Source organism: Magnolia sinica, chromosome 13 (assembly GCF_029962835.1).
Source record: "Magnolia sinica isolate HGM2019 chromosome 13, MsV1, whole genome shotgun sequence".
Lineage (NCBI taxonomy): Eukaryota > Viridiplantae > Streptophyta > Magnoliopsida > Magnoliales > Magnoliaceae > Magnolia > Magnolia sinica.
Genome location: NC_080585.1, coordinates 26,787,204 through 26,812,553, shown reverse-complemented (window position 1 = coordinate 26,812,553; position 25,350 = coordinate 26,787,204). Strand labels below are relative to the sequence as shown.

The 25,350-nt window shown below is 39.0% G+C and overlaps 1 protein-coding gene across 1 annotated transcript in view; it reads left to right on the top strand.

The window, feature by feature from the left end:
* The window catches only part of LOC131223343 (protein TIC236, chloroplastic), a 95,670-nt gene that overhangs the window by 9,107 nt on the left and 61,213 nt on the right, over positions 1-25,350 (top strand). Inside the window, exons 3-5 of the mRNA XM_058218724.1 lie at positions 4,280-4,478; positions 5,481-5,540; positions 20,866-20,970. Of these exons, the coding sequence (XP_058074707.1) occupies positions 4,280-4,478; positions 5,481-5,540; positions 20,866-20,970 (364 nt within the window). The remainder of the gene's footprint in view (positions 1-4,279; positions 4,479-5,480; positions 5,541-20,865; positions 20,971-25,350) is intronic.

The following is a 25,350-nucleotide window of genomic DNA, read 5'->3' as shown; positions in this document are numbered from 1 at the left end:
TGGAATGTTGCATGGAAAAGTATGCTTCATTCATGATCATGAGAGTCGAAGGACTTTCATGTACCTATTCTGATGGAAAGGAAAACTACAATACAAGCTCTTAACTCAAAGATGGGTTCTCTCCGACTGGGTGAGATTTGATGCAGGAGCAGTGAATAGGCAACAGAGAAGGATGAAAAAGTGTTAAGGTGACAGCTTCTTTTGTGCCCTTATTTTCTTCACTTATATCTTGGGCCACTTTTCAGGTGCTGACAATGTCCTTGAAAAAAAAAAAAAGGTTCTGACAATGTTTGAATGACACTTTTCAGGAGTATGTTTGAAATCTGTCTCATTTGACAGCCCTATTGAATTTGCTTTCAAACGAACCCATGATCATGTAATACCGACATGGATTGGGCAAGTTAGAATTGATTTATTGAAGGGAAGTATGGTTGTGATGGGATTTAGTGGCATTTTAGTTGCTAATATTTTATTAAAATAGATTCTTAGATTAAATTATTGAATGGTTAGGATTAGATTAGGGTTTCTTTTGCTTTGGCAAAGTATATGTACATGCTTAGGACTATAAAGGATGATTGTATGAGTTTAGGTCTTTATTGCTTGGAGAGATTCCTTTGCCTTTGGGGTAATTCTTTTATTCTTTGGGTGTGATGTTCAAAGCTGACTTTGTGTGACGCTAACCATATTAAGCTATTGAGAATAATCATGTTATCAACAGTCAGTTGTGTTCATTTATTTGCTATGTTTCTTTTATTGAACCATGTCTGCATGCACTTTCCGAACTGCTTGCTCGAAGTGCCTCATTAAGGACTTGCATAGAATATACCATAGGTCACTTGGGTTTGTCTCTCCCACCCAAGCCACAATTCCATTAGAACCATTCCTTGTAGCTCAGTTGCCACTTGCAACATGCACTCAATGGTGCTAGAAAATCATACTTATTGTACTTTCTCCCTTTTGTGAATTTAATGCTTTGCCCTCAAGGCCCCATCGTGGCTGTGACATATGTTGATGGGCCAAATGGCTGGGACAGGGGGGACAAATTAACACACTGTAGGTGATATCTCCCTATAGGTGAGGGTTTGATTCCCCTCCTTGGCTTTACCCGATACACGTGGTTGTGGGTAATTGTGTGTACCCGCAGGGATTAGTCTCACTTCAAAAAAGAAGTGGGGACACCCCGTGTCTTCAAAAAAAAAATAATAATAATAAATAAATAATTAACCCACTGTAGTCCATATGGATGCCTCACCTTTACTCTCTCACTAACCATGGTCTCACTAACCCACTATAGTCCATATGGATGCCTCACCTTTACTCTCTCACTAACCATGGTCTCACTAACCCACTGTAGCCCTATGCTTGTAAGGAATTAACCACATGGATGCTTGTTCTACCTCTCCCACCTTGAGCATCCCAAGAAAAAGTCTTGGGGAGGGTTGTTGTGCCTGTGGGGTTCTTAATCATAAGCAGATGAATTTTGGAGGAGTTTGCATAAACATGGTGATAGATTATCGTATAGACTGGTTTTCCAAATTCATAGTTGTCTAGTTGATACTTTGAGGGAGTCCAAGCTCAGAGGGTGCTGGTTGGGGGCAGGTCAAACTTCGCCTCTTGCAATGAATTTCCAGGTCTGCATATGCTTTTGGACAGGGTAGGCTTGTGAAGGATTGGCTTAAGGTATTGGCTGGTCGGTTTTTTTGGTGTTTGCCTTTTAGCAAGAACTTGAGGCATTATGAGATTGAGATGGTGGAAAATATCCTCAAGGTGCTTGGTGGGTTCATTTTCCTATGGATGAATTTGGTGAGCATTTGGGTATGCTTGGTTCTCCCTAGTCCATAAAGGCCCTATTATTAAGTTGTGGGGTTCTGCTCCTTGCATGAAAACCTTGTGTTAGATGGGTATGGCTGGTGAGGTCTCCTCACTTTAGGCCATCTTCAAAGAGGGAACTGGCCTCTTCCAAGTATCTGTAGGAGAGATGCAGTCTCAGCAGATCATCATCTTATTCCGTGGTGAAGTTTCTTGGGAGATTTGGGCTCATCTTTTTCGTTTTTTTAAAGATTCCGTGGGTGCTTTCTAGCTTGTTGGTTGATGTCATGAAAGGTTGGTTGGTTGGGCCTCTAAAACCTAGACTTTTTGCTGTTAGAAATTACCTGGGCAGTGTGGGAATTGTGCAAGAAGACTTTAAAAAATAAAAATAAAAAAATCTCCTCATCCTTGCCAAAGGCGAAGGAGGCTGCCAAGTTTCCTTTAATTTTTATCATCATCATTCTCATCCTCATACTCGTCATCATTATCATCTAAGTCCTTTCTCTACTAATTGGGGTCAGCTACATGAATCCTGTTCCGCCATTCCACTCTATCAGGGGCCATAACTTAAGTTAGACCATAGGTCATCAAGTCTGTTCTTACTACCTCCACTTGCGTCCTTTTGGGCCTTCCCCTTGCCCTTTCAGAGCCTTCAACTTGTACCTCCACTCACTCTTTCTTTCATTTTTATCCATGACAACAAATGAGACGGAAAAAACCTAAATTTATAATTAATATTAGTAAGAGCCGATAGACAAACTAAGGTGAGACACCATCCTTGGATAGTTTATCTGCAATAGGATCAACCTCTTGATGCATGACTAAACTCTACCGATAAGGATGACACTTGATTTCTGATATTATTTATAGGAAAAGCTTGTCTTAAGGGGCTGGCACTTTCTGGAAGCCCACACAGTGGCATTCCTCGAATAGCCTTCTACTATAGCCTATAGGACCAATGAAAACTTCACAAAAGGGCGACACCCCTGCTTTAATCATGAAGGACTCGGCGAAATTTGAATTGCTAACTGTCAGGCCCAAGAAGACCAAATTAATCTTCCATTGATAGCTGCGAATCACACCACCAATTCTGGAGTTGGCCAGATACTGCAAAGTGCTCTAGTAACATTCAACTCCTACCACACAAGAGGGGGTAAGACCAAGCAACCTGCCTCCTACTCTCCAAACTATTGCCTGAATAACTGTGCTCCAACATCTATCAAGCTCAGCTGTCTTCACACCTTAAGTTCTTTAAGCGAGAGTCGTCAACTTGCTAAACAAATTTGATCTTTCCTCCCAAACTCGGGTAGAATGGTACAAGCCATGGAGGACTGTTCCATTCCTTTGCCGCAGCTAATAAGATGACACTCAATCTACTCCTTTCATATATCCTGGTTCTTCCTTAGTGGTGGAGGCGTGGAGGTTATGTTAGGGTGGTTGGGTGGCCCCTTCATGCCAAGATTTAAGAGTGTGATGGGGGTTGCTTCCTCTTGCAATTTCATGATCTTGAAGGAGTTTACAGGCGTTTAGGTAAGAGAGCTTTATCTTAGTCGGAACTTAGCCATTAATAACCCTCTTGCAATTTCATGATCTTGAAGGAGTTTACATGCGTTTAGGTATGAGAGCTTTATCTTAGTTGGAACTCAGTCATTAATAACTTGTCCACTAAGAGCAAGAAGATTGTTATTTAGAATCATCAACCTTTGGGAAAATGGTAGTTAAGTATTAACTATGGAATTTCTTTAGACAATCCATACATTTTGGGGTGTGGTTAGAAATTTCGATTAGCTTTTCCCAGGTCAAAAATAGGATCCGCAATGTGGAACTAATGGAGATGAAAATGAGGATTAAGCTCTTTTTAGTCCTTCAAAGGCACTCACATAGTTGAGGGAGATTCTAAAATTGCTTTTGCTTGGGCTTCCAGCATGTTTTTGGCTGCTTGGTCATGCTCTTTCCTTGTTAACGAGATCAAAGAGAGAGTAGTCTCTAAGAATGTGAAATTCAAGCATATGTTGGGGGAGGCCAATTCCTTAGTAGATTTCTGGTTAAGGAGGGAGTATGTAGATTCTATTGAGAATCATCATCTTTTGCCTTGATGAATGGCTAAACCTTGATGCTTTTTGCTGCCTTGGTAGGTTCATATGTTACCAGTAACCACCACAGGATCCTGGTAATCTAATGTTTGCATCAGCCCGTCTTGTAATCTCTCATGTATTTGTTTTTCATGTTTGTTGTTTTTAGTTTAAATTCTACTGTCTTTTCCCTACTCTCACCTATAATACTCGATTCCTCTTTCTGAAGGAATCATCAGTTTGTTGCGAGGCTTGCCGAACTTTACATTGTTAATCATATTAATTGCAATTTAAACTAGTCATGAAATATGTGCTGTTTTAATTATTCTTTATTATTGTTACCAAGTAATGTTTGATGTAGCCCTTTAGAACTCATGAGTTTTATTTGCTCTTTTCAGAGAGATGGAGAATGTCAATGGACATGTGAAATTTCAAAATCACTATGGGCGTGTGCACGTGCAGTTGAGTGGGAATTGTAAGTTGTGGAGATCAGATATGATACCGGGAGATGGTGGCTGGTTGTCTGCAGATGTGTTTGTTGACAGCATTGAGCAGAAATGGCATGCCAATTTAAAGATGGCAAATCTTTTTGTTCCGGTAAGGCGTTTTAGGGTGCATTTTGCTGTTTACATGTCTGGCAGTGGGTGGGATCATCATCATCACAGCCTTTTCTCATCTATCTCACGACCTCTATCCAAGTCCATTTAGGTCAACTTATAGTCGTCCTTTCAGGTCCTTCAACACCGAGAAGCTCCCTCCCTTACCTAGGCTGACTTCTATTCCCTAGCACATGGCTTTTTGCCATTTTTATCTCTAACATGGATTACTCCTACATTGCCTCAAATGACCTTATTGTTAATTCTATCCTTCCTAATCTTCCCACAAATCCATCTCAACATCCTCATCTGTGAAACTTTCATCCTCTATTCCTGTTTCCTCTTCAGGCAACTTCAGATACCCTATGGAAATTGAAAGGAAGGGATAAAAATTAATTATTACTAGTTTACTACATTATTATTCCACCATCTGGAGAAGAAATGGATTCTATTATTATGAGTTTTCTTTGGATGGTGAGTGGAAATCTTATTTTTGTGAGACAACAGTTAGATAGTTTCTTATACCATGGAAAAGTACAATGATTGCTATGTGAAATCATCCTACTTTGCTATCCAAGCACTAGGATGTTTTCACATCAAAGGACAACCTTCACCATCTCCCCCCCCGGATTCCATGTATCCAAACATGGCCTTAGCTGCCCAACATTCCGGAAATGCATTATTGAGATAAGAGCAAAAGGATCCCGTTCTTATCTCAATATTAATTCGGGGTGGAAAAAGGCTAAAAATGGGATCTTGCCGAATCTAATTCACATTTTCCACGTGCTCCAAATGCGAAGAGGAAGGGTTCTGGTAAAGGTTCTAAATGAATGCACATTTAGCAGTGTATCCAAACTGGCCATTAAGTAGTCAATCTTTTGGTTCTTTAACTTATTTAATGTAGTTAAAGCATCAAACATGATTCTTTTTGTCTTAAAACAGTTTCCTGCTTGTACTATGCATTTCAAACATGGTTCATTTAGTGTTCATTGGCTGTATGCAGCTTTTTGAGAGGATGCTGGAAATTCCTATCACATGGTCTAGAGGGCGAGCCAGTGGTGAGGTACTCGTCTAAACTTTAATATGATTTCTTTTTGCCTTGATTCTTGCAATATCTTTTCATGCAAAACTTCAAGGGTCAATCTTGTTGATTTTGGTTTAAAAAAACTGTTTAACAATGTTTTCCCTTCTTGGGTTCAGGCTTGTAGCTTGATGCAAAGTAAAGCACACTTCTGCTTCAACATTGGTTTCTTTTATTCAAGCCCACTTTGCACTACCCAATAAAAAACATGTTTCTTTCGATATTTCTGAGCTGTGTAGTTGATGTGAAATTTGATATTGTCTTGCGCTTTGTTGCTCACTAACTTCGGTATTAAAAGTGGAAGTCCAACCCGTCTAATGAATTCAATGTCTCTATTTTTTATATGTTGTTGGCTGAACTTCCTAGAATAAACTAGAAACAAAGGATTGTGATTTTTGTTCTTTTTTTTGGTCTTGCAAACAAATTTTCTTTTGAATGTCTGCTCTTGCAAACTATAGGAAAATTGGCAAAAGAGAAATAACCTTTTGCCAATATTAAAAAAAAAAAAGGGAAAGAAAAAGGAAATGAGCCTTTTTCTTTTCAGTCCATTGTCTTAACAAAATTAGTTTGGTATTGATTCTTAAACTTTGTTTCTTTTTAGTTCCCTTTGTTGAGATGTTGTGACCTCTTGAAGCCCTAAAGGGGTAAATGTAGTAGTAGTACATGACATATATGAGCATCAAGAATCACTCTGTTCTGCAAAAGTCTTTGATGTTTTGTGAATTAGTATTTAAGCTTTCCAAAAGTTTTGTAGGATATATTGGTTACGCATTTAGATGGATCATGTTCCCATTACATAGTTATCTTGTTCATGCTATAACTTCTTGAAGCCTAGTCAACTGAGCACCTGTTGAAACCACAATCTAGTTATTAACTTAGTATACTGTATACCAGCTCTTGGGCACTAACTTGATTTTGCATGTGTATGGGTGTGTTTGCACCTTTCAATTTATAATAATGCTAGATGCATGACTATTTCTTTAACCTAGCTTGGTTGAAAAATCTCCTCTCACTTATTATCATCGATGAACTTCTTTGGATTTTTCATTTTGTAATGGTCTACTTGTTCCTGTCAGGGTTGTATTTCCGCCTTTGTCATTTTTATAAAATTTTCTTTTGGAAAAAAGAAAAAAGAAAAAAGGAAAAAAGACGAAAAGAAGAAAGAAGAGAAAAAGACAAACTTCTTTATATGTTATCCTACAGGCACTTGTGGTTCTCCTTTTTTATACTTTTCTAGTAGCCTATCTGATGTGGAATGGTGACCAAGAAAAATATCCTTTCACTTACAATCATCAATGAACTTCTTTAGATTTTTTGTTTTTAATTGTCTACTTGTTCCTATCTGGGTTATATTTCTGCTTGGGCATTTTAATAAAATTTTCTTATTGGTCAAAAAAAAAAAGAAAAGAAAAGAAAAAGACAAACTTCTATGTTATCCTATAGGCTCCAGTGGTTCTCTGTCTTTATAGCTTTCTAGTAGCCTATCTGATGTGGAATGGTGACCATTGGATGGTCATGATCAGTTCACAATACCAATCTCAATGCTCCGAGAATATATAGGCACAATAATTTTGAATAGAAAACACTGGATTGGTCAATTAATTTAGAGCTTACATAACAAGTTGGGTATACCCCACTATCCAATGTTGATTAGCGTCACATTGGTAAGACAATCAATTTCACAGTGTAGAGCATAGAATCACCATGCTTGTATTGTGCATCAAACTAAATAGGTATAAGGAATACTCTTCAAAGCAAGAGTCTCTCTATTTGCATAGAAACTTCATTTTTAATTTTTTTTTTTTGCATTTAACTATTCCTAAAGGGGATATTTTACATGTATGCTTACTCAGTGTTCGAAATATTGGTATCACGTTACATATCTCATCCTTGTGATACAGATACGGATCGGTTATCGTACGGGATATGTCGTTTGTATCTGGTAATTTATCGCACTTTTTGGGAAACATTAGGAAAATGGTTGAATTTTTCAATGAAACTTCAGGGATTGTTAGAAAATACCTTAATATACACTTTTAAATCATAACATCTCAAAAAAGAAGTGCACATAATAGGTTTCCTTTGTATAGGGTCCCAAGCTGTGCACTGTTTGACTGAACTAATGCAACTATATTCAAATTGAATGTATAACATTTAGAGTGCATGTGATGATCATTTCATCAACTACTAAATATATCAAAATTAGTCTCAATTGACAGTAGCAGGTTGAAGGGAAATTTCAAAAAAAAAAATTTATTTTAATAATTTTTAATTAAAAAATGATTTTTATTTTCCAAAAATTGAGAAGGACTTGACAAATCAGTAGGTCAACCCTCATACATGCTTAATTTCATGTTTGGAGTGCAACATTACAAACAGTTTGGGAGATGGGGAAATTTTGAATTTTCCCCAAATCGGACCACCTACACTCAAATTTTGAAATTAGAATGTATGTGATGATCATTTCATCAAATACTCCTAAATACTTCGAAATTAGTCTCAATTGACAGTTGGTTGAAGGAATTTTTTGAAAAAAAAATGGACAACATGAAGAACCAATGGATATCGAAATCAAAGCCCCAACTCCATAATTTTTCATGCAAAACATGAAGAACTAGTGGATTTACAACCATTTAACACTGATTTAACATAATTTCAAAAACAAAAAAAGGATCGGAAACTGAAAATGCTCACTGGATCGAACATGTGGGATATATCGGCACTACCTGTGTATTTCGTATCGCACAGGTGGGATACAAGATATATTGTGGGATATATCGGCCGATATCATCGATATTTAAAACATTGTGCTTACTGCTTACTATTCCCAAAGCAAAAGAAACCTCCTAGTTATATATCAGGTCCTATCCTGACCATTTGCTTTCATTTTTTTTTTTTTGATGGGTGATATAATTTTTATTGAAGGAAAGGAAGGGCCGAAATGGCCTTCACAAGACTATGGCATTAGATGCAATGGTTGGACAAGAACAAGAGACAAAACCCTGATTGGGACGACTGAGGAGCCATTAGGCCTGTTCCTACTGCCCATGAGCAAACAAGACATTTTACCCTAGCAATAGTAGATGAAAATGGAACACTAACACCGTTGAAGGAACACTGATTTAACGTAATTTCAAAAACAAAAAAAGGATCGGAAACTGAAAATGCTCACTGGATCGAACATGTGGGATATATTGGCACTACCTGTGCATTTCGTATCGCACAGGTGGGATACAAGATATATTGTGGGATATATCGGCCGATATCATCGATATTTAAAACATTGTGCTTACTGCTTACTATTCCCAAAGCAAAAGAAACCTCCTAGTTATATATCAGGTCCTATCCTGACCATTTACTTTCATTTTTTTTTTGATCGGTGATATAATTTTTATTGAAGGAAAGGAAGGGCCGAAATGGCCTTCACAAGACTATGGCATTAGATACAATGGTTGGACAAGAACAAGAGACAAAACCCTGATTGGGACGACTGAGGAGCCATTAGGCCTGTTCCTACTGCCCATGAGCAAACAAGACGTTTTACCCTAGCAATAGTAGATGAAAATGGAACACTAACACCGTTGAAGGAACAATTGTTCCTCTCCCCCCAAATCGCCCACAAAACAGCAATGAAGCTGATATTGTACATGGAGGGCCGCTTCCATCAAGAGTAGTAGAACCCGCCAAGCTTCCACTAATTGAGAGATTGAAGAAGGGATCGACCATAGCTCCTGGAATTGTTGAAAACATCATTCCCAAATCGTGCCGATGCTAGAGTAGTGAACAAAGAGATGATTCACATTTCCTCATTGTTTAAGCACACTAGACACCCATTCCCCAAGATGAAGTTTCGCCACTGCAAGTGATCTATTGCCCGAATGTGATACCAGCCCAATAGTGAAGCAAATGCCATAGCTCTCAGAGGAGCTTTAGATTTATGGAGCCAACCCATAGGTGCAGCAGGCCCATCATCCCCCTTAAGACATTTATACAATGATTTGACTGAGAATATACGTGAAGAGGCCCATCGCCAATTCAATCTATCTTCCCTTGATGGATCGCTGTCCACCTCGTTAATTAGCTGCATCAAATATAAAATATTCCCCCACACTTGCAGGGAGATTTTGTTTGAAAACTGGGGACCATACCACATGATTTCCATCTCTGAATAGTTGTTGACTTTCACTTCCTGATTGGGTGCTACTGAGAAAAGCTGACAAAATCGATCTTGCAGCAATGCATCCTCACACCATAGATCGTTCTAGAAACTGATCCAGCTTCCATCACCCACCTCAAAGGATAGCCGTTGGAGCACAACCGACTCTAAGGCCAAGATTCCTTTCCATCAATAGGAATGTTTGTATCGGCTGCCTAATGAGGTACACGTGCCATATGCATGAATACCATATTTACCTACTATACACTTCTGCACAGAACCATCTTTTCCAGATTAAATCTCCATTTCCGTTTCCCAATAAGGCTTCATTCACCACTTTCACTGATCTAATACCAGCTTAACCTTGAATAGTAGGTTTGCACACCTTCCAATCCAATAGATGAGACCTGTGCTTTGAATTTTAAACTTGCCATAGGAAATCCCGTTGGATTTTTTCGATGCAAGCTAAAGTGGTTCTTGGCAATCAAAACAGAGACATATAATAGGTTGGCATAGCCGACAACATCAATTTGATAAGCGTGATGTGGCCTCCCAATGACTGATAACTCCCTTTCCAGCTTCGTAGCCTTCTTCCATCCTAGGTAAGAGGATGGGAGAGACACTGGGTTGCACCCCAGTATGGTTGCTAGCTCAATAACCACCCTCTTCCAGTTGAATACTGAATAACTCGCCCTTGGATAAATTTATCTTTAAATTTGACACTGCCTTAAAACACCCGTGATGCACTGAAGATGAATTAGTTGCTCTCTCTTAGCTTCACAAAAAAAAAAAAAAAGAGAGAAGAAAAAAACGTATAATTTACATATTGCAAATGCACGATAATATGCCCGTTTCTTCCCACCGAGAATCCTTATTTAAGACCCTCTTTTTTAACCTTTGAGAGAATTTTGCTTAATGCCTCTGCTACGATCATAGAAAGGGAGATATGGGGTTGCCTTGCTGGAACACCCCCCCCCCCCCCCCACACACACACACCAAGAAAAACCCCTGAAGGAACCTTTTAGGGACCCATCTACAAAACTAAGTATTTAGTAAATTTCACACATTCTCTCATCCACTTTCTCCAACAAAACCCAAACCTCATTCTTCAAAGCATATATTTGAGGAAAATCCCAATCAACATTATCGTAAGCTTTTTCCCAATTTTAACTTGAGTATTATTCTTGCTTTTCGATCTTTATGCCTTTGATTTAGGCACTCTTGAGCCACTAGTTCACCGTCCAAAATCTGCCTTACCTTAATGAAGGCTCCCAAGGAGAAGAAAGTGATGGGGTTGAGCACCCTTCTAAGACTCGATGCCAGCACTTTCACAAGAATCTTGTAGGTTGACCCTAGAGACTTATAGGCTTGAAGTTAGATAACTCCTTTGCTTCATTATTCTTCAGAATAAGAGCAATGAAGGAAGCTCCTGTATCTTCCGCAAGTCTACCACTATCATAAAAAATTCCTTAATAAATTGCATTGTATCTTCTTTAACCTTTGCCCAAAAGAAATGAAAGAAGGCAATGGGGTAATCGTTTGGCCCCAGGGCCTTATTTTCCCCTAGCTGCTCCATTGCCTCGCGAAATTCCTCTACAGTAAATGGAGATTCCAGCACACAAGCATCTGCCTCGTTGATATGGTCAACTTCCAAATTGTCTAATCTTGGTCTTACCACATGCTCATAAGAGAAAATTTTGCTATAAAACTCCACTATCTCATAACATATTGCCTGGGAGTTTTCCACTAATACTCCATCAACTATCAGGGAGTGTATCTTGTTCACTCTTTGACGAGCATTAGCCATATGATGAAAAATTGCATGGTTTAATCCCCTCAAGCCACAAGGCCCTAGACCTTTGCGTCCACAGAATCTCTTCTTCTAAAGCCTTGGATTTGAATTCTTCTAACAATTGTTTCCTCCCATTCCTCCTATCTGTCGCTGAGCTGAGTTCTAAGTTGCTATTAACTGCCTAGATTTCTGACATAACCTCCTCTACCTTACCAAACTTTTCTTTGTTCCACTCCTTAATTTTGATTTTTAGTTTTCTTAATTTTAGCATAAGCCTTCTCCCACCACTTCCGGAAATCTGCACAAAACCCCACCGATCCCTAAATTTCTTCACAAAGTCCGCCTTGTGAAGCCACATAAACTCAAATTTAAAAGGAATTGGATCCCAAGCCTCCATTTGAGACAACAGAAGAATGGGGCAGTGATTAGACACCAGTCTAGGAATGGCCTGTTGCATTACTTTTGGATAGATTGACTCTCAACTTCCGAAAATGAGAAAATAATCAATTCTAGACATCACTGGATTCTCTTTATTGCTAGACCAATTAAAGGACACACCTTCCAGGGGAAGATCAATAAGAGCATGTTGCTGAATCCAATCAGAGAAATCTCTCATGTTGGCGAGGATGAGGTTGAACTACTGCTTTATGTCAGAGTATTGGACAACATTGAAGTCTTCCCCCCAATACCCCACAGAAAATGCCACCTATGGCTATCAGTGATTAAATCAAGTTCTTCCCAAAATTCTTTCCATGAAGATGTTGATGAGGCTCGTATACCAATGTGAGACCCATGCTTTGATGCATTATGTCAGAGTATTGGACAACGTTGAAGTCTCCCCCCAATGCCCCACAGAAAATGCCACCTATGGTTATCAGTGATCAAATCAAGTTCTTCCCAAAATTCTTGCCATGAAGATGTTGATGAGGCTCGTATACCAATGTGAGACCCATGCTTTGACAAAACCACTTAGTCAAACACAGTGATACTCCAGAGGCAACTTGAGCACCCAACTTCACCCACTCGCATGACCTCTCCCCACACTGATATGATAAGATCCCTTTCCCAGCTATGGATTTTCATCTCTATAAGAGCAATTACCTGCACCTTTTTCCTCTTACGAAGACCTTTCACCTGTGCCCTCTTTGACGGGTAGCCCAAACCTCCGACATTTCATGAGAGGATCTTCATTGATTCACCTTACTTGTCCCTTTCCCTTTACGATCTTTACTGTCTAATGGACCTGCTAAAATAAATTTTCTCCCTTTTTCTTAATTAGTCAACGATGTGAGATTCATCGGTCTCTCTTGCCTCGGGCTTTCTTCAAACTGGAGCCCTCGACTCCCTTTTGCTTGATAGAAGAAGCATCTCTCTCTTTTCCAATTAATGAAGCAACTCTTGAACTTCACCTTCGGCTTTGCAGTGGTAAAGGCCCACTCTTTGAGCTACGCGCATCGTTAGGTTAATAATCTAGTCCTCCGGCCTTGCCTCATTAGGACATTGATTTCCCACAACACCCATTAACGACCCTACAAGATGAAGCTCACCCTCCTACAACTCAACCTCTTTCACCTTGGGGCCCATCATTCTTGGGGTGGAGCTCATAAGTTGGGACTGAACAGAAGCCTCGATTATCTCTTCACCTTCTAGATAGCTAATCCTTTAAAGGTATGGATGGGTAGTTCTTCTCTATCGCAATATCTAGCCGATCGGTAGTAGCTTCCGCATGATCAACTCAATATGACCCTCTGGCACTTTGGGCTTGATGATGGAGATCCATTGTTCCAAGCAAGAGCAATTCTTACAAGCGACTCACCCGACCTAGAGCTTAGGTTGAATCCCCTTGGTGTAGAAGGCGAATGGGAGGATTCCATCAATGCTCGCCAATTTATAGCTTTACCCTCAAAACAAGATAGGGATGCCAGATCTACCCACATAGTGCCCTCGAGAACTGAAAAGGCTACCAACCTTATGAAAAGAAAGAACTGAAACAGCCCTATGGGATCTCAATATCCCTCTTTAGCTCTTGATTTGTTGTTGTGAAATTACCTTGTTGACCTCATCTTTGCTAGCTATATCTCTACCCTTCCATACTTGTCTATTAGGAATTACCCCTGTATCCCTATAATTATAGTCTGATTTGCCTATTGTTTCCTCATCCGCCACCCATCCGTCCTCTCTGTCACACCACTGAGGCATTGCCTCTAGCATACCTGCTTCTACCTACCACTTTGTTCATATATGGTTGCATCAATGGCCAAGATGCTATAGATCAAGTCATCTCCACTGTGGCTTTATTCTTTGATCAGTAAGGGTTGCGATCAATGGACAATGGACATCTAGGATCTGAACAATCCACATGTCTGCGAAGGCTTGTCGCGCCATCACCATCTTCCTCCTCAACCCGCAGTGTAACATTTTGTCATTGGGTTCACCCAGTCTGCGAATTGAGCAGAACCACTGATTTGCAATGTCTTAGTTGACTACCCTAGAGGGTTTTCCACCACCACACGGACTCTGAATGAGACTCTGTCCACCCTAATAATCACAAACTGAGGAATGGAGTTGTGATCCAACACCCTTAACTTCACCCCCATGTACTACAAGAATGACCTGTTAACCAATCTTGGGGTCCAACTCCTGAACTGACCCCAATCCTATGGTGATCTTTTCTAGAACCTCCTTCTCCCAAGCATGGAGAGGGACACCAAAAAGTTGAATCCACATTACCTCCTCCCTAACACAACCTCTAGAGCCCCACCAATCAAACTTCTGTTATGGCCTGTTAAAGAAAATTGATCCGCCGTGGAGAACTTTTTGAAGTTCCAAGTTGTCCCGCTACTCTATAAGCTAAATCGAGAGAGAATCTAGTTACAAAGCCATGAAGAATTCTAATCCCCCACTGGTCCTCCATCCACTTTGCCACCTCCTCCAAGGTAATATATTTGTTTGTTAAGATTCCCTGTACCCACTAGACCCGATTGCAACTCTTGCCTGCGCTTAGTAATCGTCTTGTTCAGAATCTCTAAAACTTTTAGATTTCCATTATATGAAGAGAAATCTCCTACTTCTACTCCTACTAATGACTTGGAGTGCATCAGAACGTCTCTAAAGGACAGACACAATTCGTGTTGCCTTCTAATTTCCATTCTCCTCGACATCACGCTTAGCCACCAACCTCTTATCTAAGGGGCCTTCCCTCTACTTTCTTCCCTCTTGGGGACCTAACCACACACAGTGCACTGATAAGTCACTGCCTGATGCAAGACACATGATTTAATGCTAGCATGCAATGTGGAGATTATGAAAGAGGCCAAAAGTAATTCAATTAACAAAAGATGCTAATATACCAATTAATTAAGAGTAAACAATAGGAAAAAAAATCTGATTTAACCTAAATCACATGCCCATATGCTAAGAAATCACATAAATCAATTAAAACTAGGACCGATGGAAGGATAGAACTTCCAATTTAGCATAGGCACGTTCTACACTCAATGGATGGATTTATAGGTTTTATGATTAGGGTTAGGAAATGGGAAAATCTGAAATTAGGGTTTATGAGAATTGGGGATTTTGGAATTAGGGTTTTAAAAAATTGGGGAAAATAAGAAATTGAAAATCTACGGTTTAGAAGGATGTAATGGGAAGGAAAAGAGGAAGACAAGAGAAAAAGATTACCTTTTGAAGAAGAGAGATGAAGAATGTAAGATGAAAAATACCTTTCGAATAAGAGGAAGAGGAAGGATGTACCTTGGAATCTACCACCAAAGAAGTTTCTACCTTTCCACAATTTAATTGGAATGGAGGTTTTTTTTAAACCCTAGAAAACAATGAGGAGAATTCCTTCACACAAGAGAGCTTCTCCCGTCTTTTTTTCTTCTCAAATCTCCACTAGGGTTGCAACCCCACTCCCCTTGTGGTTTTACAATTAAAAATTCGGAATTAAAATCCAACATAATTACAACTATGTCACTCACTTAAGTAAAGTGACCCATCATCCAAAATAAGAAAACTAAAACAAATATTATCAATCTCAACCATCAAATAACTCCTAAAAATAACAAAAAAAATAAATAAAGCAAGCAAGATCAGAGTCCAAGGGGCCCAGATCTAAAAGATCTGGTGGCCTGATGGCCCGATCGACAAGATCCAACAGTCGGATTGACACGGAATAGAAATCCTATGACTAAAATAATCTCCTAAGTAGCCCACATGCATCATCCCAAAGTGGGGACTTCCTGATGCATATCCAATGCATGTCGAGTCTTTAAAATGGCCCGGCGGGCCCCATCTGGAACTCATCTCTCATCCACAAAGAAAGCTGCGCTGATGTGAGTGGTCGTCTCCGTCTCTGGTACACCCAAGTGGGTCCTCTGATGTCCCCATCACTACCTTTGAAACTTCTCCCATTCAATCCTTTTATGACGCTATCCGCTTCCACCTCCAATGGAAAAGGAACGAAAGCAAACTCTCTAATCTCTACAAAGTCCCAATGACGAGGAATCACCACCTCCTCCGCTCTTCCGAATTTGCCAAAAACCCTTATGAAGTCGTATTCTGACCTTATAACTGAAAATTGTGTCACAAAATAGACCACCGGATGATTCACCTTGATTTAGACCTCTGTATTTCTTGCGGGACAACTCCCACTTTTCTTCTCTGCAAAACATTGTGCAACCATCGTTCGGATTTGCAAGACTGATATATTGACAACATGACTAATATATTCTTGGATCTTGTCACAAGCATATGGACTTTTAGCAAGAGAATCTCTCTATGATAGAAACTTCCAACTTTTTTTGTTTTTTTCATTTGACTATTCATAAAAGTGTTTGTACATGTTTATATGCCTTTTAAAGAAAGAACAAACCCTAATGTAACCATAGCCATTCATTAATTGCAATCATAGGCATTTATGTTAATAAAATATCGCTAAATCCCATTAGGACCATACGTGCCTTCTGTAATGGGTCATAACTTAATTCATGTCAAAATCACATGATCTTTGGTTTGTTTGAAAGCTAACTTGATAGGCTTTAAAAATAACCAATTTTGCATCATTTGGCACCCAAAAAGTATTCCACAAGATTAGTGAAGTAATAAAGGGGAACTTGTTCAACATGTCATGACTAGCTTGAGCAACTAAGCACACACTATGGATGTGTGGACCTACAATTTGACTTAGGAGTGCACATGGGTCAGGTAGGGTTGGTTGAAGGGTGTTTTGTACGTAATCTATTTAATAATGGGTTTGTATTTTGGCCCTAGACCCAACCCTTTAGTAGGCAGTTCTGGTCGGGTCCAAATTTGAAGTCTAAATAAATCAATCCATTTATTTAATGAGGGTGGAGTTTGGGTTGGGTTTGAGTTTGATCTCAAAAGTACAATGTGTTTTCACTCAAGTGATGTTCCAAGATTTTGGTTGTTTCTACTCTTTTATCAAATGAGCTCCAAAAGCACATGGTATTATGCCATCTTAGATAAAAGGTGAAATGATTTAAGAACAAATCCAAGTATAAATTGTCCTTGATAAACTAATTTGAATGCAGATTAAAAGATATCATCCACAAACAATACAAACTAGTCAAACTCTCAATATGAAGTAATAAAATCATATACGCATAAGCCTCCAATTTTTAAACATTAGCTACACTAAAGTCTTGATACATGCGGAATTGTAAAGGCTGGCTCTTGGCCAAGTTTGGGTTGGGTCTGGACCTGGATAGTTTGGAAGGTTGTTAATAACATGGCTTTTTGCCCAATTGGGTTGCCTTCTCGGGTCTTACTAGTGTTGCCTATAGGTCGTGATGTGCCTCGAAATGGTCGTCCACTGTCCCCCTACCAGTGGAGAATCCACCAGGTCGTCACACTGCCGCACCCGGCCCATCCTCTAGGCACCTTTGGAAGGTAGAGAGTGTGACAACGTTCATGCTTCCCCAGTCCTTCTCATCAGTTGCAAGGTTGCAACGATGCTACTTGGCAAAGGAAATGTTCCTTCAAGGGGTAGAATTGTTTATTGGGCTCTTAGATTATAGACATTTAAAGGGTGTTGAGGAGCTCTTTTTTGCGGCGGTTGGGGAGAGGACATTGTATTGTTATATTGATCACATGCAACTTATATTGATCACATAGTTGCATGCAATGTTTTAAATATTGACGATATCGACCGATATATCCCACGATATATCTTGTATCCCACCTATGCGATACAAAACACACAGGTAGTGCCGATATATCTCACATTTTTTATCCAGTGAGCATTTTCAATTTCCAATCCCTTTTTTTGTTGAAATTATGTTAAATTAGTGTCAAATGGTTATAAATCCATTGGTTCTTCATGTTTTGCATGATAGATCATGGAGTTGGAGCTTTGATTTTGATATCCATTGATTCTTCATAAATTTTTTTTTTTGAAATGTTCCTTCAACCAGTTGTCAATTGAGACTAATTTCGAAGTATTTAGGAGAATTTGATGAAATGATCATTACATACACTCTAATTTTGAAATTTGAGTGTAGGTCGTCCGATTTGGGAAAAATTTCTATAATTCCCAAATTTCTCTCAAATTGCTTACAATGTTGCACTCCAAACATGAAATCAAGCATGTATGAGTGTCAATTTTCGAAAAATAAAAATCATTTTTTAATTAAAAATTATTAAAATATTATTTTTTTCTTAGAAATTTCCCTTCAACCAGCTGTCAATTGAGACTAATTTTGAAGTATTTAGGAGTATTTGATGAAATGATCATCACACACTCTAAGGGCCAGTTTGAATTTTCAATTTAGTGGTAAATACCCAGTAAATGGGTAATAATTATTTCACCTGGTATTTATAGCACTATTCCCGGTGCTTGATTTGACCGGCTACTCTTTAGACATAAAAACCGAGAAGGCCACAATATTTGTGGGTCCCATTGTGATGCATGTTGATTATCCACACCGTTCATCCATTATGCCGACTGAATTTATGGCATGAGCCAAAAAATGAGGCATATCCAAAGCTCAAGTGGACCACGCCATGAGGAAAAGGAAATCGAACACTTACCGTTAAAAACCTCTTGGGGCCACTATTTCTTTTGTTGTGGGCCACTTGAGTGTTGGATTTGCCTCATTTTTCGGATCATGCCTCAAAATATTTTGGTAAAACAGATGGACGGAATGGATATATAATATACATCACATTGGGGTCCACAAATTTAAATTAACTCATTTGAACCAGTTTCCAAGGCAGAAATTCGTTTGAAATTCAAACGCGTGAAATGGTAATAATTACCCATTTACAGGGGTAATTACACAAGCTCTCAAAAATCAAACAGCCCATAAATGTTATACATTCAATTTCAATATAGTTGCATTAGTTCAATCAAACAACGCATGGCTTATGACCCTATACAAAGGAAACCTATTATGTGCACTTCTTTTTTGAAATGTTATGATTTAATTTAAAAGTTTGTATTAAGGTTATATATATATATATAAACAATCCCTGAAGTTTCATTGAAAAATTCAACCATTTTCCCAATGTTTCCCCATGTTTCCCAAATAGTGGGATAAATTATCCAATACAAATGATATTTCCCGTGCAATAACCAATACGTATTTGTATCCCAAGGATGCAATATGCAACGTGATACTGATATTTTAAACACTGGTTGCATGAAGCATGAAGGGAAGTGGCAATAGATTAGTATGTTAGTGTGGGGATGTGCATGTTCCAAAATGTTATAAAAGTATAAACAGTTTGGAGGTAGGAGCAAGAGTGCGATTCTAAAGCGTGTGATTCAAACATGAGTGGCACCTAGTTAGAAGGATCCTGCAACTAATATTAGTGACCCCTCATCCTTGAGTTTTCTTTCGTCTTGTTTTTGGCTGGCATGTGATCTGTGTTCACCTTTTTGGCTTTATCCTTTTAGTAAACATAAGATGTCATTCAAAAAGGATAACAACATTCCATTTTCCGGATGGAAGCGTAAATAGTCAACTTTTATGAGAACCCTTGCCATGGAAGCCCTTTTCCACAATACTTGAGTTATCTGATGGAAGCCTTCACTATCCATGGCCATTGTCTTTAACGAAGGTTTTCATGCATCCAAACAATCTTGCAAGGTTTCTAGGAAGGGAAATAAAAAGCGAGGAATTATGGAAAAGGAATACCTCAAACGAAGCCTGCTCTCAAACATGTTCTGGTACCAAATCTTGATGCAAATGGTGACTGTGGACGGCCACAACTAGTCCGCAATATCAATCTCAGCACTTGAAGATCATGAACACAATAGTTTTGAAAATAAAAGACTATATTCGTCGTTTTAGATCTAACCACACAAGTTGGATAGCGTTGCACCATGCAATTGTGATTAGCATCACACTAATCAATACCAAGCATCAGACCTTGCATGAATATCACATTACACTATGCTTGTATTGAGCATCAGAACCAATAGGTTTCAAGGAATCACTCCCCATTCCCCAAAGCTAGAGAATCACTTTGTGGATAAAACTTTAAAACCTTCAACTTAACCATTAATAAAAAGAGTCGTTTGCATGTATGTATACTCTTCCCAAAAGCAAACGTAATCTTAATATAATCCAAGCCATTTATTAAATATAATCCTAATTCCTAACCATCTATTTTAAGAAAATATTAGAAATGAGTAAAATATCCCTAAATCCCGTCACAACCATATAGACCTTTCTTAAATTCATAACATTCTCAATCCATGTTAGTCCAGAAGGGCATGATCGTGGGCTCATTTGGATGCTAACTCAAGTTAGCTTTCAAATGTGACCAATTCCATGCCACTCGAACATCATTGTTTGGTACTTGAAAAGTGGCCAACAAAAAATGTGATGAAAATGCAAAAGGAAAACTTGTTCAGCGAGTCATGTCTAACTCTTAATTCTTAAAGAGTAATTAATAAATCTTAAGGACTTGCGAACTGGGAGTTTGATTGCATCACATGTGGAGTCCACTACCTAATAACCAATCATATGGGGGCCCATAGATTAATTCGACCATCATCAAGGGCCTACAAGCTCTCTGGATGGATGCAGGGCCCAGATCTTTGATTCAAGAGGTCATGACGTCCATTCCTAGCTTTTATGGGACCCACTTCTAGGCTGCATCCTATTGAGGCGCCTATGAAGTAGCAGTTATTTGTTCAACTACCAAGTTCAGTGTTTCTTCAATGTCCTTAACCACAGAAGGAGAATTATTTATTTAGAACAAATAAAATGATGCTTTCTGTTGTTTTGACTTTACTCCCAGGAATCCAAAACAGCCCTTTTAATCATATTCTTTGCTCTGCATTAGGTATATTGGTCAAGCTGAATTTTATCCTTTTATCCTATTCACAGGTGCACATATGCATGTCAGGAGGAGAGATTTTTCCTAACCTTCATGGGCAGCTTGATGTGAATGGCCTGGCTTTCCAGATATTTGATGCTCCATCATGTTTTTCAGTATGTCTTTGTTTCATCTGTTTGGTGTTAAATGATCCCTCTCTTTCTAGAAAACTCTCTATATATCATAAATAGCTTCTAATTTCTTATTGGCAATTCCGAATTCCTGTTTTGAATGATCAACAAAATAAGATTTGTAAAGCCAAACCCAAATAGCTGTGACAAGGCTATGATACTGATGATGAATGGCGGTTTTATTAGATAATACCATCCATTAATGCAATTGATATAGATTTCTGCTACACAACAAATCTTGGGGTGATTTCCTTGGCTACTGCATGTGGTAGTGTGTTAGTGTTCAGAGAAACCGGCTTAAGTGAGATGAAAACGTGGAGGCTTTCCTCTGATCTCATGAACTAAGCATGAATATTCCGAAGGAGCCACACACTTGCTGGAGGCCCAATCAATAGCATTCTAGAATTGCCTTCCACTAGAAGATGACCACCAGTTTAATCACCATAAGTTCCACGAAATTGGAAACACCATCCCCCACCAGCCCAGGAAATACTAAGCAAATTGAGCCTCTATCAACCCCACACCACCACTGCCACATTATTACCTGGACTCTCCATGGAACTCCCATCTACATTCCAATTTCAGCACCCCATGGAAGGTGGGTGCCATGGACCAACCTTTTTCCCTCTGTTGGAATAATCTGGGACCAATCCCTGGTTTCGATCAAGATGCAGAGTCTCCACACCTTCAAATTCCTTGGTAATAAGCTTCCCACTCATCAGGGACAGCTTCGTCCTTTAATTCAGAGAAGACAGGTGAGATTATTGAAATTGTTTGTGTGCCGCAGTTATCACTAGATGAAGCATCATCCACATTACCTCTCAGTTAAATGGACTGGCTGACCAGCCTTTGATAAGATTTGAAATCGAGTCAGGAAGCATCCAAGAGATCTCAAATAGAAAAACAAAAAGGTATTAAATCTCCCTAGGCATGTCATACTAATGGAAATATCATCCACCAATTCAACCTCTTGCCAACAAATGAAGGAATTATTTGGGAGGGCCATATTTTTGCTCTGTAGATTACCAAGAATTAAAATCTACTTACCATAGCCATCAAAGAAAAGGCTTCCAGAAAGGGTGGAGCGGAGGCACTCCAATGAACCTTTGCAGATCAGGTCTTGTAGGAGCTTACCACTGCATTGCCTTGAGCAACTCTTTTGGAAAAACACATGAACAACTGGTAGATGAGTGCAGACCTTGCCGCACATTTCATTTCATCTTGTGTCTTCTTTTATCGTAAGAATATAGGTGCAAATTGATATCTGAAAGCTATAAAAACTCAGAAGCATTCTGGTGCTTTTGGGCCAATCATGTGTGTGCAATGACAGATTCACAGGTCACCATTATATGGTAGATAAATTGGATGTTAGTGAAGGTTTGACATTGTCAAGAACAGTACAAATGACATGCGTTCCGAATTTGCTATATGATTATTCCTTTATCTTCATATATTTTTGCCTGATGCAACAGTTCAATTTTTCTGATATATCATGTGTCCAACGTGTCCTGTACACTCACGGAAAGTCACCGGTCATAAATGGCTTAGTAACAAAAGTCAATGCTTCACCTCCTGGAATGCATGAATTTAATAAAGAAAACCCAAATCTAGGACGATTATAATTAAGGAAATTTGATCCCATAATTTCGTCTAATTACCAATGTATTTTATGTCTATTTGTTGGATTCAGATGATTGCTGCAGAGAAATTAGAGGTGTTACACGAACATCCTTTGGAGAGATTTGAATGGGAAATGAAATTACATTTTTGAAAGCTTAGTATGGCATCTAATCCAAGCTTTTCAAAACCCAATGCAAGGCTCTAAATTAGATATCAAAAGGTCTGATTATTGGATTTCCATCCAGCTTGATAAAAACAAATCTACAGTGAAAACAAACGGTTCAATGGTTAAAATTCATCTAAAAACCATTTGAAAATGTATGATGATGCTGGTCAGCTATTTTAAGAGGCAAATTTTAGGCACTAGACTTAGTCCCAGGCGACAAGTTGATTCATTTTTTAGGTCCATTAGGCCTCAACTAAATCTTAACATGAGAACCCAATATCATCTGTGTGTGTCAGCCACTAATGTAGCATTAAAACATATATGAAAGGTCCATATTAAGACCCTTGGAGTTCCTTTGCAATCTCAGGCAAGGTATTCCGTAATAGTAACGGTGGCCATAATGGCCACCACCGTTACCTTTACGATATGGGTTGTAACGGTTGTTATGCCCCCCGTAACGGCTGTTACGTTCTCTTTTTTATTAAAAGAAAAAACACAAAAAAACCTATATTTGCCTCGTAACATTGAAAAAAAAAACTGAAAAACTTGTATTTTCCCCGTAACAGAACATTACGGGGTTGTTACGTCCTTTACAAGGGGCATAATGGGCCATTAACGGCAGTTATAGATCATTTTTTCCATAACGGTTACGACCGTTACGACCACGTAACGTGTAATGGTTGCCACCATTACCTTTATGTAACGGCCTTTACGGCCCCGTAACAGCCTTTACGGCACACCATGATCTCAGGTCCAAGGACAAGTCTAAGTTGGTGCATAATCAAGTCGATCCAATCCAAGGATTATGGGTACTCTTGGTTAGGAAACTTGACACAATCCATGCAGTGCATATTTTCAATTGAGTTTAGAACTAGATCCCGATTAACAAATGAACATCCGCACTCCCATGTGTGAAGGGTAATGACAACTAGATGCCCAATTGTGGAGCTATGCATTATACAATCATCCCTTCTCTTCATTTGACCAACATGGAGCATGCCAAGGGAGCAACTCAAAAGCATTTATAAAAATAAATCACACACACACACATATATATTTTGTCATCACCATTGGATTATGATAAACTCCAAAAAATGCAATAGAAGAGTAATTCCTCGTCTTTGTATTAGCTGGATGATTTCTCATTTTGTTTGTTGTTTTGGCTTTCTCCTTGATAGATTTTATTTTTTATTTTTTGAGAGATAAAAATAATTTTATTAGAAACTTGCAAAGCAAAAAAAGAATACAAGGCACCCAAAATCAAGAAGAAAAAGACAAATTGGCAGCCAAGGCTGGGTTGACATAAATAACCCACCCCGAAACTAGATACTTAACCTTTCTAATGGCATCCTTCACCCCATGATTCTCATTACAAAAAACAAACCTTGTTTCGGGCTCCCTAAATAGACCAAAGAACAGCCATTAATATTAGCCTCCATTTAGCTTTTTCAAGCTTGCCGGACTCCGGCATCACCCATGCCATCTTCAAATAACCCGGAAAGTAATCCCACTCTTTTGGCATAGTGCAATGCAAAGATAGATGATCTATCGATTCAGTATTTGCCATACGTTAGGAAGCATAAGGGATCTCCTTTGCAAATTGTCAACAGTAAGAACCTTCTTCTGACCCAACAACCAAACAAAATCTGCTACTCAAGGGGGAGCTCCATAGGACCAGAAAAGAAATGGGAAGGGAGTCCCAAGAAGAGGCAAAATCTTCCCGAACTATGAGCAACCTAGACCATCAAATCTCCCTCACTAGGAGAAGGACAAGCCTTTTGAAGCAAGCTGACCAGACTGACAAATTTGATGACCTCATTCTCAATCATATTCCTTTGACATGCAAGGTTCTAAACTATTGCCACTCTGCAATTGGAATAACAAGACGCCATAGAAATGAATTGATTTGGAGCTAGAGCCGCAATTTTGGGGAACAACTCTTGGAGACCCCTATCTCCGCACCAAGGATCAACCCAGAAACGAATAAAAGCACCGTTTCCAAGCGAAAAAGAAATCCCACTACGCACTCTGTGGCCACAATCGCCTTCCATATGCTAGAAGCCCTATAAGGAAGACCTCTTAAGAACCCCCCTGGAAGCAACAATCTTCCTCCACAACTTTTCCTCTTCACACCCAAATCTCCAAACCCACTTCCCAAGAAGAGTTAAATTCATGTTACCTAAATCCCGAATGTCGGCTTCTCCCTTATCAATAAGCTTGCAAACCTTATCCCATTTGAGCTAATGAAACTTGCTATCATCCTAAATGCCTCTATAAAAAAAAATCCATTCTCAGCTTTTTGAACCGATCAAACACCAAATTAGGTCATTTAAAGAGGGACATGAAATAAACAGGCATATTGGAAAGCTTCCCAATGCATAAAGACAACCCAAAGGTATGTGGAGGGAAAGACCCCCATCTTATAGCAAAAAATACGCGCAAGGTTGCTTAAATTGGCCTCGCTAAGATGAATTCCCAGCATCTTTGTCTCGCAAACATTAATCTTTAGACCCGACATTGCCTCAAAATAAACTAGGATCTTTCTGAGATTATCTACCGACCTTTCATTTGCATCTCAG